Source organism: Lachnellula hyalina (genome assembly GCF_007821495.1).
Source record: "Lachnellula hyalina strain CBS 185.66 chromosome Unknown contig00030, whole genome shotgun sequence".
NCBI classification, from domain to species: domain Eukaryota; kingdom Fungi; phylum Ascomycota; class Leotiomycetes; order Helotiales; family Lachnaceae; genus Lachnellula; species Lachnellula hyalina.
In genome coordinates this window covers 212,143-233,007 of record NW_022157144.1, presented here as the reverse complement: position 1 = coordinate 233,007, position 20,865 = coordinate 212,143, and the positions used below count along the sequence as shown (strand labels likewise).

General features: G+C 48.1%; 6 protein-coding genes across 6 annotated transcripts; 4 read left to right on the top strand and 2 right to left on the bottom strand.

Annotated features, from left to right (window-relative positions):
* Positions 1 to 170: 170 nt before the first annotated feature.
* LHYA1_G003474 (uncharacterized protein) lies at positions 171 to 1,331 on the top strand (the record flags this gene model as incomplete). Its single annotated transcript, XM_031148444.1, has 1 exon — positions 171 to 1,331. The coding sequence occupies one exon, from the start codon at positions 171 to 173 to the stop codon at positions 1,329 to 1,331; it is 1,161 nt and encodes a 386-aa protein (XP_031007288.1).
* Positions 1,332 to 2,976: 1,645 nt separating this feature from the next.
* Positions 2,977 to 4,378, top strand: LHYA1_G003473 (uncharacterized protein; the record flags this gene model as incomplete). The annotated part of the gene is made up of 2 exons (XM_031148443.1): positions 2,977 to 3,548; positions 3,658 to 4,378. The coding sequence occupies 2 exons, from the start codon at positions 2,977 to 2,979 to the stop codon at positions 4,376 to 4,378; spliced, it is 1,293 nt and encodes a 430-aa protein (XP_031007287.1).
* Positions 4,379 to 4,725: 347 nt separating this feature from the next.
* LHYA1_G003472 (uncharacterized protein) lies at positions 4,726 to 5,415 on the bottom strand (the record flags this gene model as incomplete). The annotated part of the gene is made up of 1 exon (XM_031148442.1): positions 4,726 to 5,415. One exon carries the CDS (start codon positions 5,413 to 5,415, stop codon positions 4,726 to 4,728), a length of 690 nt encoding a protein of 229 aa, XP_031007286.1.
* Positions 5,416 to 8,276: 2,861 nt separating this feature from the next.
* Positions 8,277 to 9,654, top strand: GNT1_0 (Glucose N-acetyltransferase; the record flags this gene model as incomplete). Its single annotated transcript, XM_031148441.1, has 3 exons — positions 8,277 to 8,847; positions 8,991 to 9,568; positions 9,625 to 9,654. 3 exons carry the CDS (start codon positions 8,277 to 8,279, stop codon positions 9,652 to 9,654), a joined length of 1,179 nt encoding a protein of 392 aa, XP_031007285.1.
* Positions 9,655 to 10,435: 781 nt separating this feature from the next.
* Positions 10,436 to 18,612, bottom strand: Usp34 (Ubiquitin carboxyl-terminal hydrolase; the record flags this gene model as incomplete). Its single annotated transcript, XM_031148440.1, has 13 exons — positions 10,436 to 10,536; positions 10,583 to 10,639; positions 10,687 to 12,818; positions 12,868 to 12,919; positions 12,970 to 13,536; positions 13,594 to 13,820; positions 13,867 to 13,973; positions 14,022 to 14,241; positions 14,294 to 14,591; positions 14,638 to 14,788; positions 14,838 to 14,996; positions 15,046 to 17,900; positions 17,952 to 18,612. 13 exons carry the CDS (start codon positions 18,610 to 18,612, stop codon positions 10,436 to 10,438), a joined length of 7,587 nt encoding a protein of 2,528 aa, XP_031007284.1.
* A 1,043-nt stretch (positions 18,613 to 19,655) lies between these two features.
* On the top strand, positions 19,656 to 20,515 carry LHYA1_G003469 (uncharacterized protein; the record flags this gene model as incomplete). The annotated part of the gene is made up of 3 exons (XM_031148439.1): positions 19,656 to 19,714; positions 19,766 to 19,816; positions 19,870 to 20,515. The coding sequence occupies 3 exons, from the start codon at positions 19,656 to 19,658 to the stop codon at positions 20,513 to 20,515; spliced, it is 756 nt and encodes a 251-aa protein (XP_031007266.1).
* Positions 20,516 to 20,865: the final 350 nt, after the last annotated feature.

The window sequence follows — 20,865 nt, the reverse complement described above, 5'->3', positions numbered from 1 at the left end:
AGCCTTGTCGTTGGAAACTGGGGAAGGCTTGGATTTACACTCGTGCAGTCGCGCGGGACATGCGCTTTGGGGAAGGATCGCTTGGCCGGCCGAACCTCATGCTTCTTTCCCCACCAAGTTGAACCACTCTTCACATTTCGACTTTCACAACCAACGCACAGCTTCAAGATATGGCTCTCGTGGATTACTCTGACTCGGATGCATCCGATGTCGAAGAAACTCCCGTTGTCAAACCAGCGGCGAATTCGTCAAAGCCAGCATTTCAAAAGGTAGTCGATCGAGCAAATCCAGGCAAAATCCGAGTTTCACTACCGCAAACCTCTACGAAAAACGACACTCAAAGCGATGAGCCTCCTACGAAACGAGCGAAGATAGGAGGGGGAGCATTCAGTGGGTTCAACTCGTTCCTTCCAGCGCCGAAACGGACAGGGCAGACGAGCACAACATTAGGAGGTGGCAATGCAGTCAAGAAGGGTGGTCTTGGGGCAGGTGTGAACTTGAAGACGGGAGCAGCTCCAGGATTCAGCAGAGAGCCAGAGCCGGAGAGAGAATATACTGAGGAACAAGCGTCTACGAGTGGAGGAAATGGGTTAACTCTTCCTCCACCACAAGCATCACAAAACGAAGAGAAGTCTGCCGAGGAGGTTAAAATGGTCGGAAAGCCTTTGATGTTTAGGCCTTTATCAGTTTCACGGAAGCCGAAGAAGAAAACGGTTGCCCAACTCTCTGCGGCGGCTTCCATTCCCTCCACCCCTGCCAAACCTCAGCCTAAAGCAGAAACACCTGCACCAAAACCCAAGGTATCGCTATTTTCAATGGGGTCGGAGGAAACAAGCACTATGACACCTTCAAACGGAGAATACAAACCAATGATGCTCGACACACCAGAGCAGGAATCACAGGAATCAGAGGACCCTTACAGCCTGGAACCTTCGTACGAAGACTTTACCCCAAATGCCTCTCAGTCTGGCCTTGCACTACCAGCAGTCCCTACACCCCCAGTATCACAGTCCCTCGACGACATAGCTGGAGACCTCAACCTTTCTGCCGCGGAACGACGACAGCTCTTTGGAAGACAGAAGGGTGGTCGAGGGAATAAGTCTGCCACGAAGGTTATCAATTTCAATACAGATGAAGAATACCTACATAATGAGGAGCTCAGAGCTGCTGGAGAGCAAGTTTCTCATAACCCTGTTAGATCTATTGCGCCTGGTAAACACAGCCTGAAACAGTTAGTCAATGCTGCGCAGAGCCAAAAGGAAGCGTTGGAGGAAAGCTTTGCGAAGGGCAGAAACAACAGAGCCGAGGCAAGCAGCAGGTATGGATGGTAAAGAGGATTGAACCAATGTTTTCTGAGAGGCAACCAATGATACCCTATTTTGTCGTTCATTCTTCAGAGTAGCATTGTCCTTCCCCTTATGAAGGGCATGTTTTGGCTATTATAATTATTTTGCTTAAACTCGAGGCAAGTAGCGTGTATATCATTTAATCTAGAATTACCATTGTATACCATATTTCCGTACTATCTCTTTGCACTTCACCTTCTTTTTTAGTTCCATCCTCACCGGGCCAAGCCGTCATCCATAGTCGGGAAAGAACAACTACGAGTACAAACCCCCACCTGCAACCGCACAGCTCTTTCCCTTGTCGCCATTCACAGCCAGCTCCAACACAAGCCAAGCAAAGCCAAGCCCAATCCATCTTCTAGCTTTCCCACACGCCATCACATTGCACTCCTTAGCCACGTCCTAGTATTGGAATACATCTCTGTACACCCGGGTACAAGGAGGCACATCTGGACTGGAACGCTTTCTTCTACGCGCTCGTTCTGTGCTGTAGTCATACTTCACATCACTATGTATGTGTTGTTGTAGCATTTGCTAGGAGACATCTATGGATTTATCTATCTACTTATGCTAGATACCTACGTAGAACTCCGGAGCGCTGATTTGGAGCAATAAAGGAAAGAAGAAACAGTCAGAGCCTGTCCATAAAATCATTAGCAAAGGCTTCAATCCGTAAAGAAAGACACCGGCCAGCTTTAGCTCCAGCCTCTAGCCCTCGGCACGTGTAGTGATCGACAAGAGCAATGTGGACCGAGCTTAATCACTGTGCGGGGAGAGCTGCGAGCTGCAAGCTGCACTACCTAGAAGTACTTGATTCGACAATGTTGCAGAGAAGGCATAATTATCTGTTTCTATCTCGGGAGCCGCAGATGCACAAGAATTGTGATGCGCTGTCCAGTGAGGGGTCGACGTCCTCTTCGCCCTATCAGATCCCCACCGAAACTTCTTAATGGCGCAGACTCATATCCGGCAGTTTGGAAGAGGGGTGGGGTTCGTATTCCGGAGTATACGGTCACCCTCCATTTTTTCTATTCTCGCACTGTGCTTTGATGTTGAATGGTGGTAAGGATCCTTGCAGGTGTGTTGGCTATCACCTCCTGAGTCGTACTTAAGATGCATGTAATCTATTTTTGCAACATTACCCGAACCTAAAAGCGCCACAATATCTATTTTGGTTCACCAACAACTCCCCCAGAACCTTGAGAATCAATGGTCCTATCACGACTCTCCTTTCATCTCTAAATAGCATCAAAGAGTCTGTTCGTCGGAACTCTGAGCGCTTACAACCCCAGATCTCCTTGTCAGTGGCCCAAGTGGTCTGCAATGGCTTCTATTTCGAATATACTTCAAAGCTACCTGCTACCCTCAGGTAAGGATGTAAACGCTTTCTTCCTGTCTATTAAAGTATCAAGCTCAAGAAGCGTCTGTATATCTCGTCGTCGACGCCACGAAGAAGTTCTTCAAAGCCATCGAGAACTTGTTGCGCCATTGACTCCTTATCATTGCGCACCTTCGTAAGTCAACGACCTCCTCAACTGAGATGCTTTCCACCCTCGTTGAATGTCCTGACGACTCGGACCCTATCTCGCAATCGTTATACTACCCAAAGTTCCAAACATCCCCAGTCAATATGCCCATCACCAAAGAGCGCATCTCATCGCCACTGGAGGCTGGGTCCTCGATCCTTGACTCCAAGCAACTTCCAGAACCCCTCACCGCCGCGCTAGAATACGTCTCCAGCCGTCTAGCAAGAAAGAGACTTCATCTCTCCCTCATCGTCGTCCGAAAAGACGTCAAACTTCCTGGGGATTCGTCCCCACTATCACCCCGCACCTCATCGCCATCTGGCTCTATCACCACATCGCCTGCCCGATCACTCTTCAGCGGCACATCATCAACCTTCTCGCAGGCCAACTCCTCCATCTCTGGTTCTTCATCTGATGTCTCTTCCTCCTCGACACTATCGCGCACACAATGGGCCAGCTTACCATCCTCGCCGAAGGACTTTGCCGCCTCTCCAAGAATGATGAGCCCATCAGCTGCTTCGTCTCCAACCTTACCTTGCACACCTATTACGCCTCCTACGCCTTTGTCACCCAATCCCTACGGCATATCTTTGTTGCACGCTAGCACTTTGACGCCCAAGGCGGAAAAGATCCTGAGACATACAATTGCTAAGGCAGAGAAGAAATTCTCCATCGGGTAAGCCTTCAGCTTTCTTTCCCCTTCATCTCACTTTTTCCATAGGGAACATATGATTCTTGCTGGTGTCCTACAATAATTTTCAAAACGCAAACTAACACCCTTCCAGATCCGGCTGGCTCTGCCCCAAATCCCTTACATCAACCACAACCTGCGCGCTCACCCACGACCTCATCGCCCGCTCCCTAAGCCAAAACGAAATCCTGTTCTCCTCCGAAGGTCTCACCCTCCTCTCCCTCGACCACATCTACACCTTCAAATGCCAGCTGCACACCTACTCGCACACACTCTCTCCCTCCGACCTATCCCAAGCCGTCGACGAGCTCCGGCGTTTGGTCTTGGCACAGAACGGGAAGCGCATCACCAAGGGCTATCTCATGCGCGCATACGAATGGCTCGGCGTGTCTCTAGCAGCACTGGTCGATGTAAACGAAGGATACAAAACCGCTTACGGAGGCCCATCGCGCTTCGGCGGAATCGAAGTCCCCGCCCCGCCACCAGCTCTCAAAACAACATTCGCCCCATCCGAGCTGCATAAAATGAAGCTCTCCCTCTCTTACTCCTCAAGTACCTGCACTTCAAACATGACCAGTAGCACGCTCTACGAGAGCGGTATGTCGATCAAAGAAGTCGAGGTCGGGGAGAGTGCGAAGGGAAGGGATAAGTGGGGGAATGAGGGCCTTAGAGAAGATAAGGGGCCGCATAGACGGGGCGCTTTGACGCCGAATGGCTTTGAGGATATTACGCCTGTTACAAAGGGGGAGTGGTGCTTTTTGATGGTGGGGGAGGGGTGGAAGGGCGGGAAGACTGCCGCGGTCGAAACTTGTTAGATATACCCTTACACATAGTTTCTTTTGTCTCAAAAGGTGTTTATAGGATGGGATTGGGATCTGAATCCGAGAGCAAGAGCTGCGATCGGATGCATTGGATGGCGTATGTATCATAGTGCGGGTCGTGAAAACCCGGGGACATAGGAAAAGAATTCAAACTCACATCGTTGTCATTTCTGTTTCAGAACGAGACCTCGCCGGGCTCTCATGTTAAAATTCGCATGCAGTTATATATCCATCATAGAAGTGAGATTCCACGTATTCATTTAGTTACAACATTAATAACTCGACAAACAACTCGTAAGGCGTATAGTATTATTTGCTACATAGGACCTAAAGTCTGCGGTTCATGGCAGAGCATCTTCTAAATACGCGTTGACGCAGAGATCGTGGTTAAAAACAACTTCTTTCCGCACAATGCACCACTTGAGTTGGTCCTCTTCTCTCCAGCCACCATTTACATAGATTTTGTCGTCTCTTGCTTGCTCAATGCAGCTCCTACAGTATCCTTCATCGCTTTTGCCATGCTTTCCGTTGGGGCAGTAGAAGGAGTTCTGTTGTTGTACCATAGGGACCATTGTAGTCTCTATGTTGCCACTCGTTGTAATCTCAACAAAGTGATCCTCCACCATGAATGTGCGGCCCTCATTATCAGACCTGGTATGTTTCTTGTAAGCTCCTCGGTCTTGAGTTTCGGTAGCTAAATAACGGATTTCGACGACCTCCAGATATTTGCGTTCGCGTAACCATTTTTCCAGTCGTTCAATGACGAAATATTTCGCTTCCTCTAGTAGAGCTTGATAAAGCGCGAAATCGTGACCTTTTCCTCTGTCGTAGAAGACTGGAAGAACCCCGGTCCGAAGATACCGAAGGATGTGTTCAAAGATGTGAGCGTCGGTTTCGATAAAGTATGAGCCATCTTCCTGTTCATCACCCCATTTCCCAGAGAACAGACTCTTGAAGTATATGCTTTGACCCAGCCATCTTTCCGGGTCAGTGACGAAGTTACGTTGTAATGTTTTGATTGTGGTGTACATGATCACCCTAGGGAGACGTTCTGTCGTCAAGAAGTGAAATGGATAGGTTTCGGATATTTCAGTTTTGTTGTGAGAAGTCTTGGATGGTTTTAGACTTGATTAAGGACGACTTTTCGATGTTGGAGGAGGGGAAGCGGTGAAGGGTCCAAGCAAGGGAGTGATTCCGAGCTGGCGTTGTGTAACTCGAAGAAATCAATCTTTCTGGTTTGTGGTTGGGCCACGCTTACACGCAGGTGTCGGTGACCAAATCCAGACATGAGGTTGGCGATTAAGGACTGGTCATTTTTGCCCTTCACCATCAAAAGACTTACATTATATGATTCGAAATCAGCTTTATAGCCAAACTCTCAATGATTATTGTAGATTCTATCCCTATCCACAGACACCCCCCACTGCAATTATAAACGCCCTGATCTAAGGCAACGCAGACAAATGACTTCCTACGTCTCCAGCCCTCCCGTTCCTCCTGAGTTCGATGACGAGGTTGACGATGCCTATCTCCCTGTCGGACACGTATGGGCTTACCCATGCAAGCTCCCTTCGTGCCCTGATTACGGCAAGTCCTGGCTACTGCGAAGCAACTTTCTCCTTCATTTGCAAGAGGAAGATGCACATGGGACCTTACCAACAACACCTGCCGCACGTCGTGCAATCGAGATAGATTGGCGGTATGATACCGATCCTCATCTGCCACCTCGGGCGGCCCCAGATTTTCGTTCCCGGGAGGATCCTAACGAGCATATCTGGGACTACAGCTTCAAAGATGGCAATGGTAAGGTGGTATCTGGCAAGGGCACAATGAAGGAAATGGAAATGCACAAGGCCTCACTACGCCTGCAAGCAGAAAGAAAAACGGCAGCTATCGGCGCTACATGAATGCGCTATATCGCATTGTGAACCTGTTCGCCGTGGTTGTACACTGATACTAAGCGTAGTTGATAAGACTTGAGGTTAGGTGTACTGGAATGAGGGTTTAGAAGGTTACAGTAGCGGTGGGCAATAGCTTATTGAAATTTTGCGTTATCCCAGCTCATCTGTCCAGACACTAGAATGGTGGAAATTGCCTCTGGCAATTGCCTTTCGGACACCCATAGTGATGAAAATCTCTTCCAAGAAACCCAAAAGATCCGCTTCGACAAAGTTCTCCAAACTTTCTCGGTCGGGTTGAAGTCGAGCGAGGACGGTTGCTGCGGCAGCAAACCGGCTGTACCGCAGCGCCTATGCAGCTCTCCTGTTCCGGTGGTTGATCAGTCTTTCTCTCAAGCACAAATTAACTGGCTTCTCCCTCAGATGTGGAACCCATCTTGTATGAAGAAGGACTATTCTTTATCTCGCGTGATTTTGTGCAGACGGCCGCAAAGTACTGTGGGAGAATTTACTTCTTGAATTAGATTGAAAATGGATCACGTGGTATATGTTTCCCAATAAGGAAATAGCTCAGCAAATTTTGTTGCACTTCGGCAAAAACGCAGCGGCCCTGTAACATGTAACAAATGTTTTCCTTTCTGGCACGTGACACGAACTGCTTGTTTTAAGTACTTGCACATTTCCCCAGTACCTAGGTATACTTTCGCGCTATATTTTCAGGATTTAATTATATAATTTTTTTTAAGTCAGTATACCGTGTTAATATTATATGAAACTTACTTCTTGGAATGGATTAAATTGAATCACGTGCTGCGGATAGCCTAATGGGAGCATAGTGCAATAAGTTTTGTTGCACGTCGTAAAAAACACAATTGCTCTCTGACGGAAATTTGCTCGGATTTGCCCGTGACCCAAGTACTTATTGATGAGAGCTTACTCCATAAGGCAGCGAGGATGATCTTCAAAGCAGCAGTAAACTAAAATGCGGACTCATCAAAGACCGTCTTGGGAAGCGATAGTTTCGGAACCAGCTCCATTGATAATGATTTTGTTGGCGTTGACGCATTCTTTTGGGGTTGGCGTTTTGATGGCATGCTCGATTCTGCGCGAGAGGATGGTGTTGATGTGCGGTGGCGCGGAGCCTTCGAGCTCGGGACACGACATGCTTGAATGCTTGAGTAAAGCGAGACGGTCTTGAGAAGCTTTTATCGTTGACGTTGAGCGAAATCGTTGTTCTTTGGTAGGCTGGAGTTAAACGAGACGTCTCGGGAAGGTCTTTTTGGTGAAATGTGTGCTAAAAGGCACTAGAATTTGTAAAGTTAGATTAGTAATATATGAAACTTACATCTTGAAAAGAAGTGAATTGAATCACGTGCTAGTGGAGGCTTAATGAGGAAATAGTCGGATAAGTTTTGTTGCACATCGACAAAAAAAAAAAAAAAAGTTGGGTGCCCTGTGACAAAAGGTGTCTATTTATGGCACGTGATCCGAACTTTTGTCCTTGAGAGCTTACGGCAGCGAGGATGATGTTTAAAACAGCGTCGAGCTGAATGTGATATCGGCTCCACTAATATTTTCGACTTCAAAGCTTCAAACTACTACTATTAAATCATTAGCTTTTCATCAACCACTTTGTACTTTATTCCCGTTGCAATCTTCTACGAATGATGTGTAGTTTGATTTGATTGAATAATAATCTATCTTTATAACATTTTAAACCGGATCACGCGGCGGAAATCCCGGAAGGGAGGTACTTTAAGGGGTTGGTTGGATTGGATTATTTCAGTATTTGGGTTTACATTTTTATATCCACGAATCTGTGAATCCATTGATCAACTTTGTATTTACCTCCTATCCCATAGTATCTTTCAGGCTAACCAAAGCCCAAGGAAACACATCTACGGGAATATCCAATGGTGCCCTACATTTACACCTGGTGCACCATCCCCTACCACCCCGCGTGATCCCGCCTCCAGTCTTCACCTACCTCCATCATGACCCGATCCTCATACCCCCAAGACCACGACCTCCCCGACTTCCTGCAAAACTCCCCCTACATCCCCCTCAGCACAGGCAACGACCATTTCTCCACATCACACCACGTGCAGCGCCCCATCCCAGCCCCAACACTCAGCCAGATCCTGCGCTCCAAACGCGCCCGACAGGTCACAATCCTGCTCGTGCTCCTCTGCACATTCCTCTACTTCCGCTCCCAGGCGCAGAACCACGACCTACTGACGCATCTCGGGTTCCGCGGGCCGAAATGTCTCTTGAACCCGCCCGTGGCCGTCCCGGAACTAGGGGCTGCCGAGGCGAACGGGACCGATTGGACCCAGTTCGCGTATGTGCAGTACGTGACCACGCCGGATTATCTCTGTAATGCTGTGATGATGTTCGAGGCGCTGCATAGGATGGGGAGTAAGCCGGATAGGTTGCTCATGTATCCGAGCACGTATAGTTTGGATAAGACGAGTAAGATGGAGGGGTTTCTGCTGTTGAAGGCGAAGTATGAGTACGGGGTTACGTTGGTGCCGATTGATGTTCTGAGTAAGGATTTAGAATATCGTAAGTCCCCATTTCCCATTCCCATTCCTTTTCCTGTTACTTTTCCATGTTGCTTTTGATTCTCTCTGTTGCTTTAAGATGAGACTAGCAGAGTAAGAGAAGGATAAAAAAACATGCGTTACTAACCCTCAATCAACACATAGAACAATGGGCATCATCCTACACCAAACTCCTCGCCTTCAACCAAACAACCCACTCCCGGCTCCTCGTCCTCGACTCCGACGCCACCCTCCTCGCTCCCCTCGACGCTCTCTTCCTCACGCCCCCCTCCCGCGTCTCCACACCGCGCGCCTACTGGCTCCCCACCCCCATGCTCGCCTCCCACATCATGCTAATCACGCCCTCAGCCCCCGGCTTCTCCCAGATCCAGACCTCCATCTCCAAAGCCAAGCTCGGCATCTACGACATGGAGATCGTCAACGCCCTCTACGGAAACGACTGCGTAGTGCTGCCGCACAGGAAATACGCGCTCCTGTCCGGCGAGTTCCGCGGCTGGGAACATGGCAGGTATGGCGGCGAGTGGGATGTGGGCGAGGTTATCAAGGAGGCACGGTATGTGCATTTCAGCGACGATCCGCGCCCGAAGCCGTGGGTTGAGGCTACCGAGAGAGAAATCGAGAGCGTGAGGCCTATTTGCGATTTAGGACCCGACGGGCATCTGGATTGCAGGGGGAGGGATTTCTGGGATTGGCTGTATGAGGATTTCAAGACGCGGAGAATGGTGAGCTGAGATTCATATGCCCCCTTCTTCTAGGTTTTTACTAACCTTCGATATAGGATATTTGTGACATGAGCCTTGATGAATAAGCCTCCGTCCGTATTGAAACGAGTACTGTACTGCCTGATTCGGTCTTGATATTTGAGCCTGTAAACAGCTATCTATCTGTATCATAGAAGTTTCTGGTCTCCATGTACATTACTACCCCAAATAAATTTCTTGCCCTCCTCCCTACATCCATTCTCTCCAATCGAAAACCCAGCCAGTCAATTCTAACCAACCACATCACCCTTTCCAAGATACCCAAATAATCCTTCATTCATTCTTTCCTTCCCAGCTCTACAATCCTTTCTTCGCCATTTACGAGAATCAAAGACCGATCTCATAAACACGTCTATATTACAAACGCGGTGTGGTGTGTATAGCGAGTGTGAGTTAGGTTTTAAACGTGGCGGAACTAGATATGGTTATAGTATCTCAAGGCACAAAATACTACCAATCACCTCGCAATCACAATTGAGTAGAAGAAATTCACCAAAGGATGAAACCAATGCATTGCATTGCATCATGCAAAATCTTCGTACCACCAGTAGGTAGGAGCGAGATAACTAACGAGCGCCATCTAGAGCTAGCCAAGCAAACCCCCAATGTCTTGCCCCACCCCTACGCACGAAAGAATAGCTAGCCAGCCCGGCATCCACTAAAAGAAAGAACAACTCCTGCGACAGCTCCTTCCTCGAGTGTCATTTACGCCATTGTATTTTTATCAATAATTTGCATTTCCATTTCCATGTCCCTTTCCATTTTCCCAATACTCCACACGCTAAATACCACGGGATTTTGTTTCGTAAAATTCATGAGGCTGGTCTCTCAGAGTTGAATATCGTCGTCGGGGAGGGGAGCGCAGAGGTCGGTGATAGACTCGCCCATGGGTTCTGAGGAGCCATATTCGTCTTCAGAACCGTTCCAGTCTGTTGTTGTTAGTTTAGGTAAGAGGAGGAAGATATTTAAACTTACCGGAAACTTCTTCGTCTGCTTCTTCGACTATGAATTTTTTGAGGTTGGGAATAATCGCTAATGTGTGTTAGTGGATATTTTATGAGGGAGAAGGATTGGCTTACAATCTCTCATATTGAAGTACTTAATTCCTTGCGGGTCATCTGCCTCTAGAATCTCGAAAAACGGCGACGCCTTGCTAATAACCTCATGAATATTAACTAGCGTCGCCCTTACAACTGTCTGGCGCGGTCGAATATATGTCTCATGTAGGTAATTGAGGCAATCAATCGCTAGCTTCTGCACACCCTCAAAAGCCGTAATTGTGTCGTCAGAATCCTCGGATGATTCTTCGGGGCTGTTGGCGAATATGAAATCGTACAGGAATTGCTCGGTATCCGTCCGGACTCCACTGTCGAAGTGAGTCAGTAGGCTGGGCGCCCAGTTACCGACGTTATCAAGACATGTGGCGTAGACCTCCTCGAGTGTGACATGGCTGTTTTCGGAGATGGATTGCAGACCCATGATATCTTTGAAGAAGTGCAAGAATGCCCAGCCTTCCGAGTTGTCAACATGGCTGGCAGCTCGGGCAATATGACCTATCAGCGCCAGCGCCCTATTCGAGTCTGATTCCGAGTGCTCGATGTAAATGACTGCGGCTTTGAGGAACGGACTGCAAGGGTAGGCAGTCACACCTTTCCGAGTCCCGTGCGAAAGAGCTTGGTAGATATGGAAATCGATGGCAGAATCGAAGTCCGCTGGCCACTTCAAAAGAGTGATAATAATTTGCCTCGTTGCCAATGGATTCTGGTGGATATGAAGAAGCTTCTCCACGCAGATATGAGCTTCGCTCCTGGTCCAGTGCTGTGTGAGCTGAGCATATTCCGATTGCGCAAGCGGGATTGGTGCCGCAGCCAGTGCTAAGTCAAGTCTTGGGGCCCTGTCAGGCACAACCTTTTCTGAAGGATCGCAAGTTTGCAACAGCTTTAACAGAAGAGTGATGACCGCCTCGTAGTTCACGGGCCGTGTATTGACGCGCTTGTTGACGATGTTGAGCATGCGTGAAAATTGCGGAGTAAGATTCAGCAGAGGGTCGGCGTTGACAATATCCAAAGTTCTGTGCAAGAAGCCTGTGTCCAACAGGAGAGTTGCTTCTGGTTCTCCCAAGCTAGCAATACTAGCGAGCAAACCAAAGTACTCTGGCCATGCGCGGCAATTTGTGTGAAAAATTTCCCAAAGCCTATCCAGATTCTTCATAAGTCTGTAGATCAACTGAGGGTCGTTATCGCTAGAGGCATCTTCCAATTCATCCTCACTGATCCCGTAAGCGTATGCCGCGTCCGACTTCACCTTATTCAACGCTGACAGGATGGATGAAGCAATTTCACCACGGACTAGGGACTCTGGGTTTTTTACAAGCAGCTGACGAAGGCCTTCCGGGTAACTGCAGAACCAGTCCAGGTAGTCTCTACTGCACTCTGCACACGCGTTGCAGATTTGCCGTATCGTTAGCATGAATGAAACGAAGTCGGGAAGTTCCTTAGTTCGAGAAACGACCTGGTCGAGGTGATGAAGAGCAACAAACAGAGCCCTTTTTTCCAAGTTGTGAGTAGAGGAACATTGGCCTCCGTTGATCTTCTTTATGTTCGAGAGCATCTTCGAAACGAAATTGACGTGCGAAGAATCGTACAAGCAGTACTTCCGCATCAGAAGCTCGTTCTCCTGGGCGATGTGGTTCGCAAACGTCGGTGCTAGGGGTAAGCGAACCGGACTGGGCAGCTTAGACTCCTCCAAGGCCTGTTTTTGCGCCGCGACCACTGATGAACGCTGATAAAAAAGCATATATGCACTGTAGCTCTTCTCATACGCCATAGTACCGCTGTCGATAGGTCCGCGAGATTCGAGGCCTCCGAAGCAAGCCGCCTCCATGTAATTGGGGTCCCAGGATGATACGGTGTCATCATTGAATTCGACCCAGTTGTCCTTCTCACTTGTGGAAGGTCTCTCACGGATGAAAGAATAGTAGTGTCCTGACTCCGCAGTTCCAGCATGAACAAGAACGCCAACCAGTTCAAAGACATCTTCTGGGGTTTCTGCAGAGCTATCCATCAGGTGCTCCACCTTGAAAGGACGCATGTCGATCTTGTCAGGAAATGAGAAATGGTCGTTGATTTTACTTCGCTGCAGGGTACGCAGGTTGAAGTCGAATCTCTTCAAATGGAAAATCAAATTGTCAGGAATATCTTTCAAACATGCCCTTGACGAAACAAATTAGTATAAAACGTTACAAGAGAGGATGGGCGTACCTTTTGACAGCATCAACATGACGATCGCACGTCGAGCACTTATATTTGTTGTCTACAAGGTTTATCAGCCAAGGTTTCATGGGGCCCCGAGGGAGTACTAACCGCCTTCCATAATCTCGCCATCGACATAAGCTTGCAGACTCTCTTGCAGGCACGTCTTACCCTTAATATCACACTGAATAGCCGAAAACGGTTCCAGGCGCTCGGAAATATGAGGACATTCTTTCGACTTCACTTGCTGTACTAGTTGGCCACCATAGAAACCCCGGAACTGTTTCTTTGCATCCGGGGCAAGAATCTGGCTCTCCCAGCGATCAAAAAGTAGATTGTAAAATTCATCGACATCCATCTGAATGTTGACATCAATATTGGTCTCCTCATAGGTACGGATAGACCCTGCGAGACCTTGTGGATCTACAAATCTTGTGAGTGTGTTCTGCATGTGACTGAATAGGATCTGCGTTTGGGAAAGAAGCTTCTGAGAATCTTCGCCATCAGCCACTGGGGCAGTCAACATGAACTCTCTGAAGGATACATTCATGAAGAGTTGTGTAAATAGTGAATTTAGGTAGCATGTATTTGAGAGATTCTTGAGCCCAACATAGCCAGTGTGGGATCTGATAGACTTGCTCCTGTCGAACATGAATGGGAGCTCGTAGGTGTATGGGCCTAGGCATCTTGTAGTAAGCATCAAGACGAGATCACAATAGGGCGACTTAGTCGTACCATCCTCGATTGCTTCATCATGAACCACAAGACTCTCCAGAGAGGCCAACACTTCATTGTACTGTGTAGGATCATCTTTCACCAGGAAAAATACGGTCTCAGACATCGTATGACGAGTTAAAGGATTAAGCAAGGGAATTTTCGGGACGAGGATCTCATCCAGTTTGGGAATTGTGCTATCAATTGGGGGGAAGAGGTGTTTCCGAAAGAGCTCGGTCCCAAGCGAGCTATGCCTGTTAGCAGTGATCAGGAGTGAAGAATGTCAAGCCGTACCTGCATGACAAGTCTTGCTGAGAAGCCTTTGCAAAGGACGCGCCGCAGAACAAAAGATTGATCAGGCCATTAGTAACTCTATCCATGCTATCTAAATTTCCAACGATCTGAAGAAAGATTAGCTACACACTGCCAACCAAAGAGGATCGGCCTACCTCTCTACTATCATGCGAGAGTAACAGGAAGCCCCATTGCTTCATGAGGTCCCCAAGGTTGAAGAAGTGGATGTCCGATCCCGCTAGCTTCTTGAAGAGGGTAAGAGACAGAGTTAACGTGTCGTCACATTGTTCAGGATAAAGAGTTGCTTCAGGGATTAGGGCGGATACTAATGGCCAAAAGGCCGTCGCAAAATCCATACTTGAGACTTGAGCCAGGCTAAAATACGAATTAGTAACAAAACTAAGATAGGCTGAAGGGTAATATCGACCTGGGGGTGAAACTGCACTTGTTGGTGATATGCTTCACGATGCTTTTTCTGGTGACCGAATGGGGATCTTCTAGTAGAAGGTCTCGAAGCAATGAAGTGTTCTCGAGATGAGAAACAAACAACTTCCACAGCTCGGGGCTGTAAAGAGAAGCTTCTAAAATAGCTTCAAATATCCTAAATACCAAATGTACAGAGTTTTGCGTAGTTCGAGTTAACCTCGAGTCTTCGAGCATTTGCAACAGGCGCCTCAGAAGAACCTCGTCAAGAAGGGTTGGGATAGTTAAGGGCAGTACTGGTTCTGGGGCAAATTAGATGGCGTACTTGAGAGTTTGGAGGGTCCATACCTTTCAAGAGCTGCACCAAACAATCGATCAGGTGCAGTGCAAGGCAGTCTCTCAGCTCATCATTTGCGCACTCTCGAAGGACCTCCGGGTCGGAGATAGCTGCAACTATGAGAGATACTGCTCTCGTTAAGATGGCCTCATCAACAGCCCCCTTGTCATGTCAGTGGAACCGACAAGCAGAAAGATTTGAGGGTATGTACCTTGTGGGATTGACTGATAATGTGCTGGCGGAGGGCATGTACCGCATACAAAGACTTGAACGGACGGGCCCGTGGAAATATCTCAGAATATGCTTTTTCTGAGTCAAAATCCCTCAATATTCGATCGTAAATCGGGAACTGGACTAGGAAATAATATATCTGTCTCATCATGTTAGACACGAATATAGGGAGATCGCGATGCCCTTACCTCTTGCGCCACAGTTTCATGCATACTTAGATACCCCCACAGTTCATCGAAATGTTTCACAATCTCGGCTTCGAGCGTACTCTTGCTGCCATCAGAAGGGGAGGTAGGCCCATCTGCATCTTCACGACTCTGAACCAACACGAGGCCCTTGAGGTCTAATTCTTCGATCGATGGACAAACATCGGCTTCGCTGGATGTGATCTCCTTGCCTCCATTATACACTTTGTAGTTTTGGAAGCCAGTGGCCTTCTGTAGGCTTGTGAACAAAGATGCTGGTGTGTTCAATTTGCCAAGAGTCAGATGCCGTATTTCGGTGTGCGTATTGCCGTCAAAAGACTGATATTTGACTACCAAGAGTTCGCCTTCATTGCTCTTCGAGATTAGGGGTGGAGGAAACCTAGGTTTGGGAACGGAAAATTGGGGCTTCGACTGGTAAGCCTTGAGGAACTCGCGTAAAACGGCTAGGGATCTGGCGAATATTCTCTCTTGGTCTTGGAATTGAGCTTCAGAGGGAACAATGACCATGCCATCATCATCGCTGCTCGAGGTTTCGTCACTAAATGCTTTAAGTTTCGATGCTGCCTCTGCGAGCTGCTTTAAGCAACGGCCGACAAGTGCGAGGTGAATGTCTCGAGCTCTAGTCCGAGGGATAGACGAAATGAGTGCACTATCAACGTAGACCTCAACGATGGTGCCGATTGCGGCAGCATCAATAGTATTTGGAGGCGCACTCAGAATCATCTGCCATATTTGTTGAACGGCAGGTGACTCGAATGATTGATCTTCCGAAAATTCATCACCTATCTCCCCAAGCCAAGAACTCACATATGCTCGCGCAAAGTCCAATGCCCCAGTGGTGAAACGATCAGGTGGGAGAGTCGGAAGATACTGTCTAAAACACGTTGTAATGAACGCATTGTTGGGCGACTTTTTGATGGCCGTGTTGAGAATACTCCACGACGTGTTCTTGTCGGTGACACTTCTCGACTTGATGCCAACGAGGTGGTCCCAGAGCCGCCGCCCTAGATCTTCCGAGATCGTATTTGGTTCATTGATAATTATCATTAGAAGCAGTTCACGGCGAGCGGCACTTGCCGGGCTGTTCATGACAGATGGATGTCGTTCTCCGGTGACGGCTTGTTCTAACTCCTCGACTAGTAGTTGGGTGAGGCCGTGCTGCGTGGTGAGAGTATGCAAGTCGGTTGGCTTATGCCGAAGTAGAATCGTGTTGATGACGCAAATACTACCTGCAGCAGTGGAGGTTCTTGATGATACATCGTCTATGCAGCTTTGATATATGGTTTTCCGAACATCAGTGGCTGGACCGTGCACGAGGAGCTCTCGGAGCCGTGAAGCAGCGAAGGCTTGGATGTCTGGATATCCAGTCGGAGCTTCTGGTGTGATGATTGACGACTCACGAATGAGTCGTATGCACAGGTCGTATGGTGGTGCATCGATGTATTGAATACCCTCAGTTGACCCCTTGTTAACGAAATGGCGAAGAAGAATCTCATAAAATTCGCGCATTGGAAGTGTAAATGCCTCGATAGGGAGCTCGCACGTCTTTTCACACATGCGGAGGAGACCCCGGTAGTCAAATAAATTTACAACTTGCCTGACCATTCGCAGAATGGCCTCCACCACTCTTGGGTCTTGGCTAGTCATCACTGTTTGCCAAATCAAGTCTGTCAGCTCCGGTGGGTAAGTCTTTGTAGCAATCAAGAAGCCCAAAATGCTGTTGCTCTCATTGATTATTTCGGGATGCGATCCGATGCCAACAATGTACTCGACAAGCTTGTTCTCGAGAATGAACTGGGTGTAATGAAAAAGGAGAGGATTTCGAGGTGGCTCGGCGGCATCTTTGTGGGCGTTATATAAACTGAGTAAGTCTGTGCACATAGTTGTGACTCCAACTACGCGTAATTGCATCTGTGTCGATGTGATGAGCTTCTTCAAGATGGTAAACCTCCAGTCCACAGAGATAATCTTCGGCAACATCTTAAGAGGAAGTTCTGAATGCTCTACGCGGTAGCGCTCGGTCATATCTTTAGTCGCCTCGCTATTAGACACAAGCGCGTTACGTAGGATAGAGCTTAGACTAGACAAGTAACAATGTGCAGCATCAGGGGTGAGGTATGTGACATGCTTCTCAATGATGTGTTCGAGACCCAGAGCCATGACTTTGAAGAAGTCAAAGCCTTGGGATATTTGTTCCCGAGCATGTCGAGCCCATTCTTGATGGGTTGGCTGCTCCACAACTCTCGAAGCATCGGCGACGATCTTAACGGCCAAGCGACAAGGCTCTACCAACTTGTCGATGATCCTTGGAACTTGTGATATCAGCATTAGTTGACCCTTGACCAGTTTGGTAAGATTCGGGAGTGATCCGCCTTCTTCTTGAAAGCTATTGGTCATGAGCAAAGCTGTTTCGTCCCAGTTCCAGCGATAGTGTGTGTCCAGATTACGGCCAATGTGCTGTGTTTCATCCTTTTTCAGTAGCCACGCATAAGCCTTCATCATCGGAAAGCCTCCAAGGTCCGGAATCTCGTCGGTGTCGCCTTTCTGAGCGTGGTATGCCAGTGTTTTGACGTCCATTCCTACAAATCTACCAGCAAGTCGGGCAAATTGTGAGAACATTTCTGTCACTGCTTGGCGGCCATCTCGACGATTGTGCAGCCAACTCCCGAAGAATTTGCTTCGATAACTCAATGCCCATATGATCTGGGGGAAGGCGATCCAGAAATCTCGATGCTTTAGATATGATTCGTGAAAGGTTCGATAATCGTTTGCATAATTCAAGTAGCTTTCCATCCAGTCGCGAAATCTGCAGAAGCCATCTTCATTGCTACACTCATCTAGGAAAGTTAGCAATTAGATAAGAGGTTGTGGTATTGGGTGGACCGTACCAAATTGCATATAATTTTTAAGGCTCGCAACGGCATCCACCAAAGATTGGTCATCTAGAAATGGGAAATCCAGCATCGGGTTGGTGAAGACTGTATCCCCGTCTAGAATAGCCACTGGTGGGCTCCGACTTCCAAAGTCTCCACCATCATCACTTATAGTTATTAGCTCGATTGAAGGACTGCGTCGCTCCGACGGCGATGAAGAAGGCGTCTCGATAGCTGGAATTGTTGACAATGCATCACTCTCTGATTCCACGCTTGCTCTTGTAGCCACATCTTCTCTGCTGTTGGTCATCCTGGATGGAGAAGGCGGGGACGAGGGTATTGACTCTAGAGGGCGGACAGTTCGGAGGTTGATGGTGACCCTGCTGGAGGTAGGCTCTGGCGGTGGTGGACCTTCGGAAGGCATTCGGGTTGGGGTTTGAGGTAGGGGGGGAGGCTCAGAGTCGGGATTTGTACTGTCTTCCCGCAGAGGACTGGAATCAGGCACCTGGTCTGAATGGCGGGCGGTATCGACAGATCTGCTGCGTGAGTCTGGGCGTGATACACGCTGCCGTTTTCTGGAGGAGGTTACGGATTCGTCGAATGGATTGGGTCGAGTTGAGCAAGGCTCTGAAGAGACCGCACGTTCTCGCGACAACTCGGCAGCCTCGCGGTCCATTTGGCAGATACAGAGCACGGTAGAGGGGGTAGGTGAAGTCGTGGATGGGATGGGGCGGAAGGGCCACAGCAAAAGCTCAAAAGCCACTTAATCCCAGGGTGAATCGCATAGGGATGTGATGAAGCTGTGACTTTCCATACGCGTCGGGCGTGGAGGTAGTGGTAGAGGTAGCGGTAGAGCTGCCAATATGTGGACACGGGATTATTTGAGGTTGAAGATCAACACTTTAGGCGACGAGACGTGAGCTCCCTCGTCATAGGGTAAGGTAGACAAGGCTCCGCGTTTCTTGGGCAGAATACGCAGGGCGGGTGATGGAAGGCAGAAGAGGACGAAGGTGGGCAGAAAAAAGGAAAAATAGGGCAAGCTGTAGAAGGGCAAGTTCTGTAGTGAAAGAAGCAGAGCCGTCTAGACTCAGGATCAGTGAGTGGTCTTTCTATTGACTTTCGAGGGAGGGGCACAAAATACATGTTGGACATTCAAGCTTCATCGGCTTTAGCACACATTGGGGCTTAGCGCCGTTTCCTTATCGTTAAGGAGGGGAAAATTACGAGGTGGAGGAGGTAAATATGTCTGTGCTGCTTGATTACTGAGCGAACCAATTAGAAGCTCCATTTGGTAGGCGGTGAGAACAGGATTTGGTATAATATTGTTGTCAAGTAAAACTCATATTAGTTCACAGTAATTCACGACCTACATTTTTAATTGAGGTTCACCACCAGTTGTTATATAAGTCATTACACCAAGGCCACTGTAAAGCATATCTGCATTGTCCTCCCAATACCTAAGGAGGTAGAGTTATGCAGTGTTAGTGCGTGTAATCTTGATATTAGTGAGGTTAGTTTCGCATAATTTTATACGACGCGTCTTTAGGATATTTTTGCCTCTTAGAAAAGCACCGCCTTTATCAATTGTTCCTTTCCACTAAACTCCCGTAGCTTTGACCTTACGGCCTGCCTGCCTTTTTAAGAAAACATTTTGCTTGCAGGAAGGGGTGCTTGGGTGCTGCAGTTCTGCAAAGGAAATCATCTCCAAAGTCCGCAACCATGGAGCGAAAAACAAAGACCGTATTCCAACTAGATTCTCCATTCACGCAGATTCAATGGTAAGCCAGATTCTTCCATCTCAATCAACTATAGCTTCTCATACATCCTAGGCCAGAAATCAATCCAGAGCAGCAAGATACTCTCCTTGAACTTCTATGCAGGTAGGCAGAAATCTAATTGATCCAAAAGAGGCAAAATAACCTAATTCCTGCAGTATACTCTCCCCAATTGGGAAACACCGCTTGAAATACGCCGCGCCCTCGAAAGGGAAGCGTGACAAGAAACGGAAGAGGAAGGAAGCAAAATTGGCCGAAGTCCCTTTGGACACATCGAAGCCTCCAGTACCTAACATCTCATCTTTCGTGGTGGTGGGGCTCAATAGCATCGTTAGACACCTCGAGTCTTCCTCCAAAGCTTCCAAGCCAGAACAAACAAGGGATTATTTTATTGAGGTCATAAAAGCCGACGAGCTCGCCAAACCGCAACCATCCACACACTTCTCGGCAATCTTCGTCCCAATATCCACTCAACCATCAATTCTCAACGCCCAGCTCCCACGACTCATCGCAACGGCATCGAAAGAACACCAAGGTCTCCCAGCGACACGGCTGGTCCAACTACCGAAAGACTGTGATGCTCGACTGTGTGAAGCTCTGGGGCTTTCAAGAGTATCATTCATTGGTCTCTTAGAAGGTGCACCACATTCTAAAGCCTTGGTGGAATTGGTCAGGAAGTCTGTATCGGAGATCGGAGTACCGTGGCTTCAAGAGGCAAAAAAGGGGAAGTATCTGCCCGTTAACATTAACGCCATTGAGACGCTTGCACCGCCCGTGAAGGATAAAGAGAAGAAGATATCTTGAAGCAAGACTTGGTGAGCTAAGAGTTGTCCAGAAACATACCCCTGGACCCTGGGCTGCAAAATTCCACCGATGCTTATCGCAAACAATGAAGGAAAGAAGAGTTTCTACGTGAACAAAGGTGACACAGTATCACGTGACGATCCACACTCCCCAGATCACTTACTTGCAGGACTCCATTCCTTTATGGTTCATTGCCAATTGTAAGACATACCAGGATGCAACTTGGGACTAGCTCGCAGAAACTTGCTACATGAATAAATACCCGTCCAAATCACTCCACATTGACTCTGTTCTTGTGTTTGCCGGCCGCTTCAAAATGTGAATAGCAGTTGGAAGAACGACCACCGACT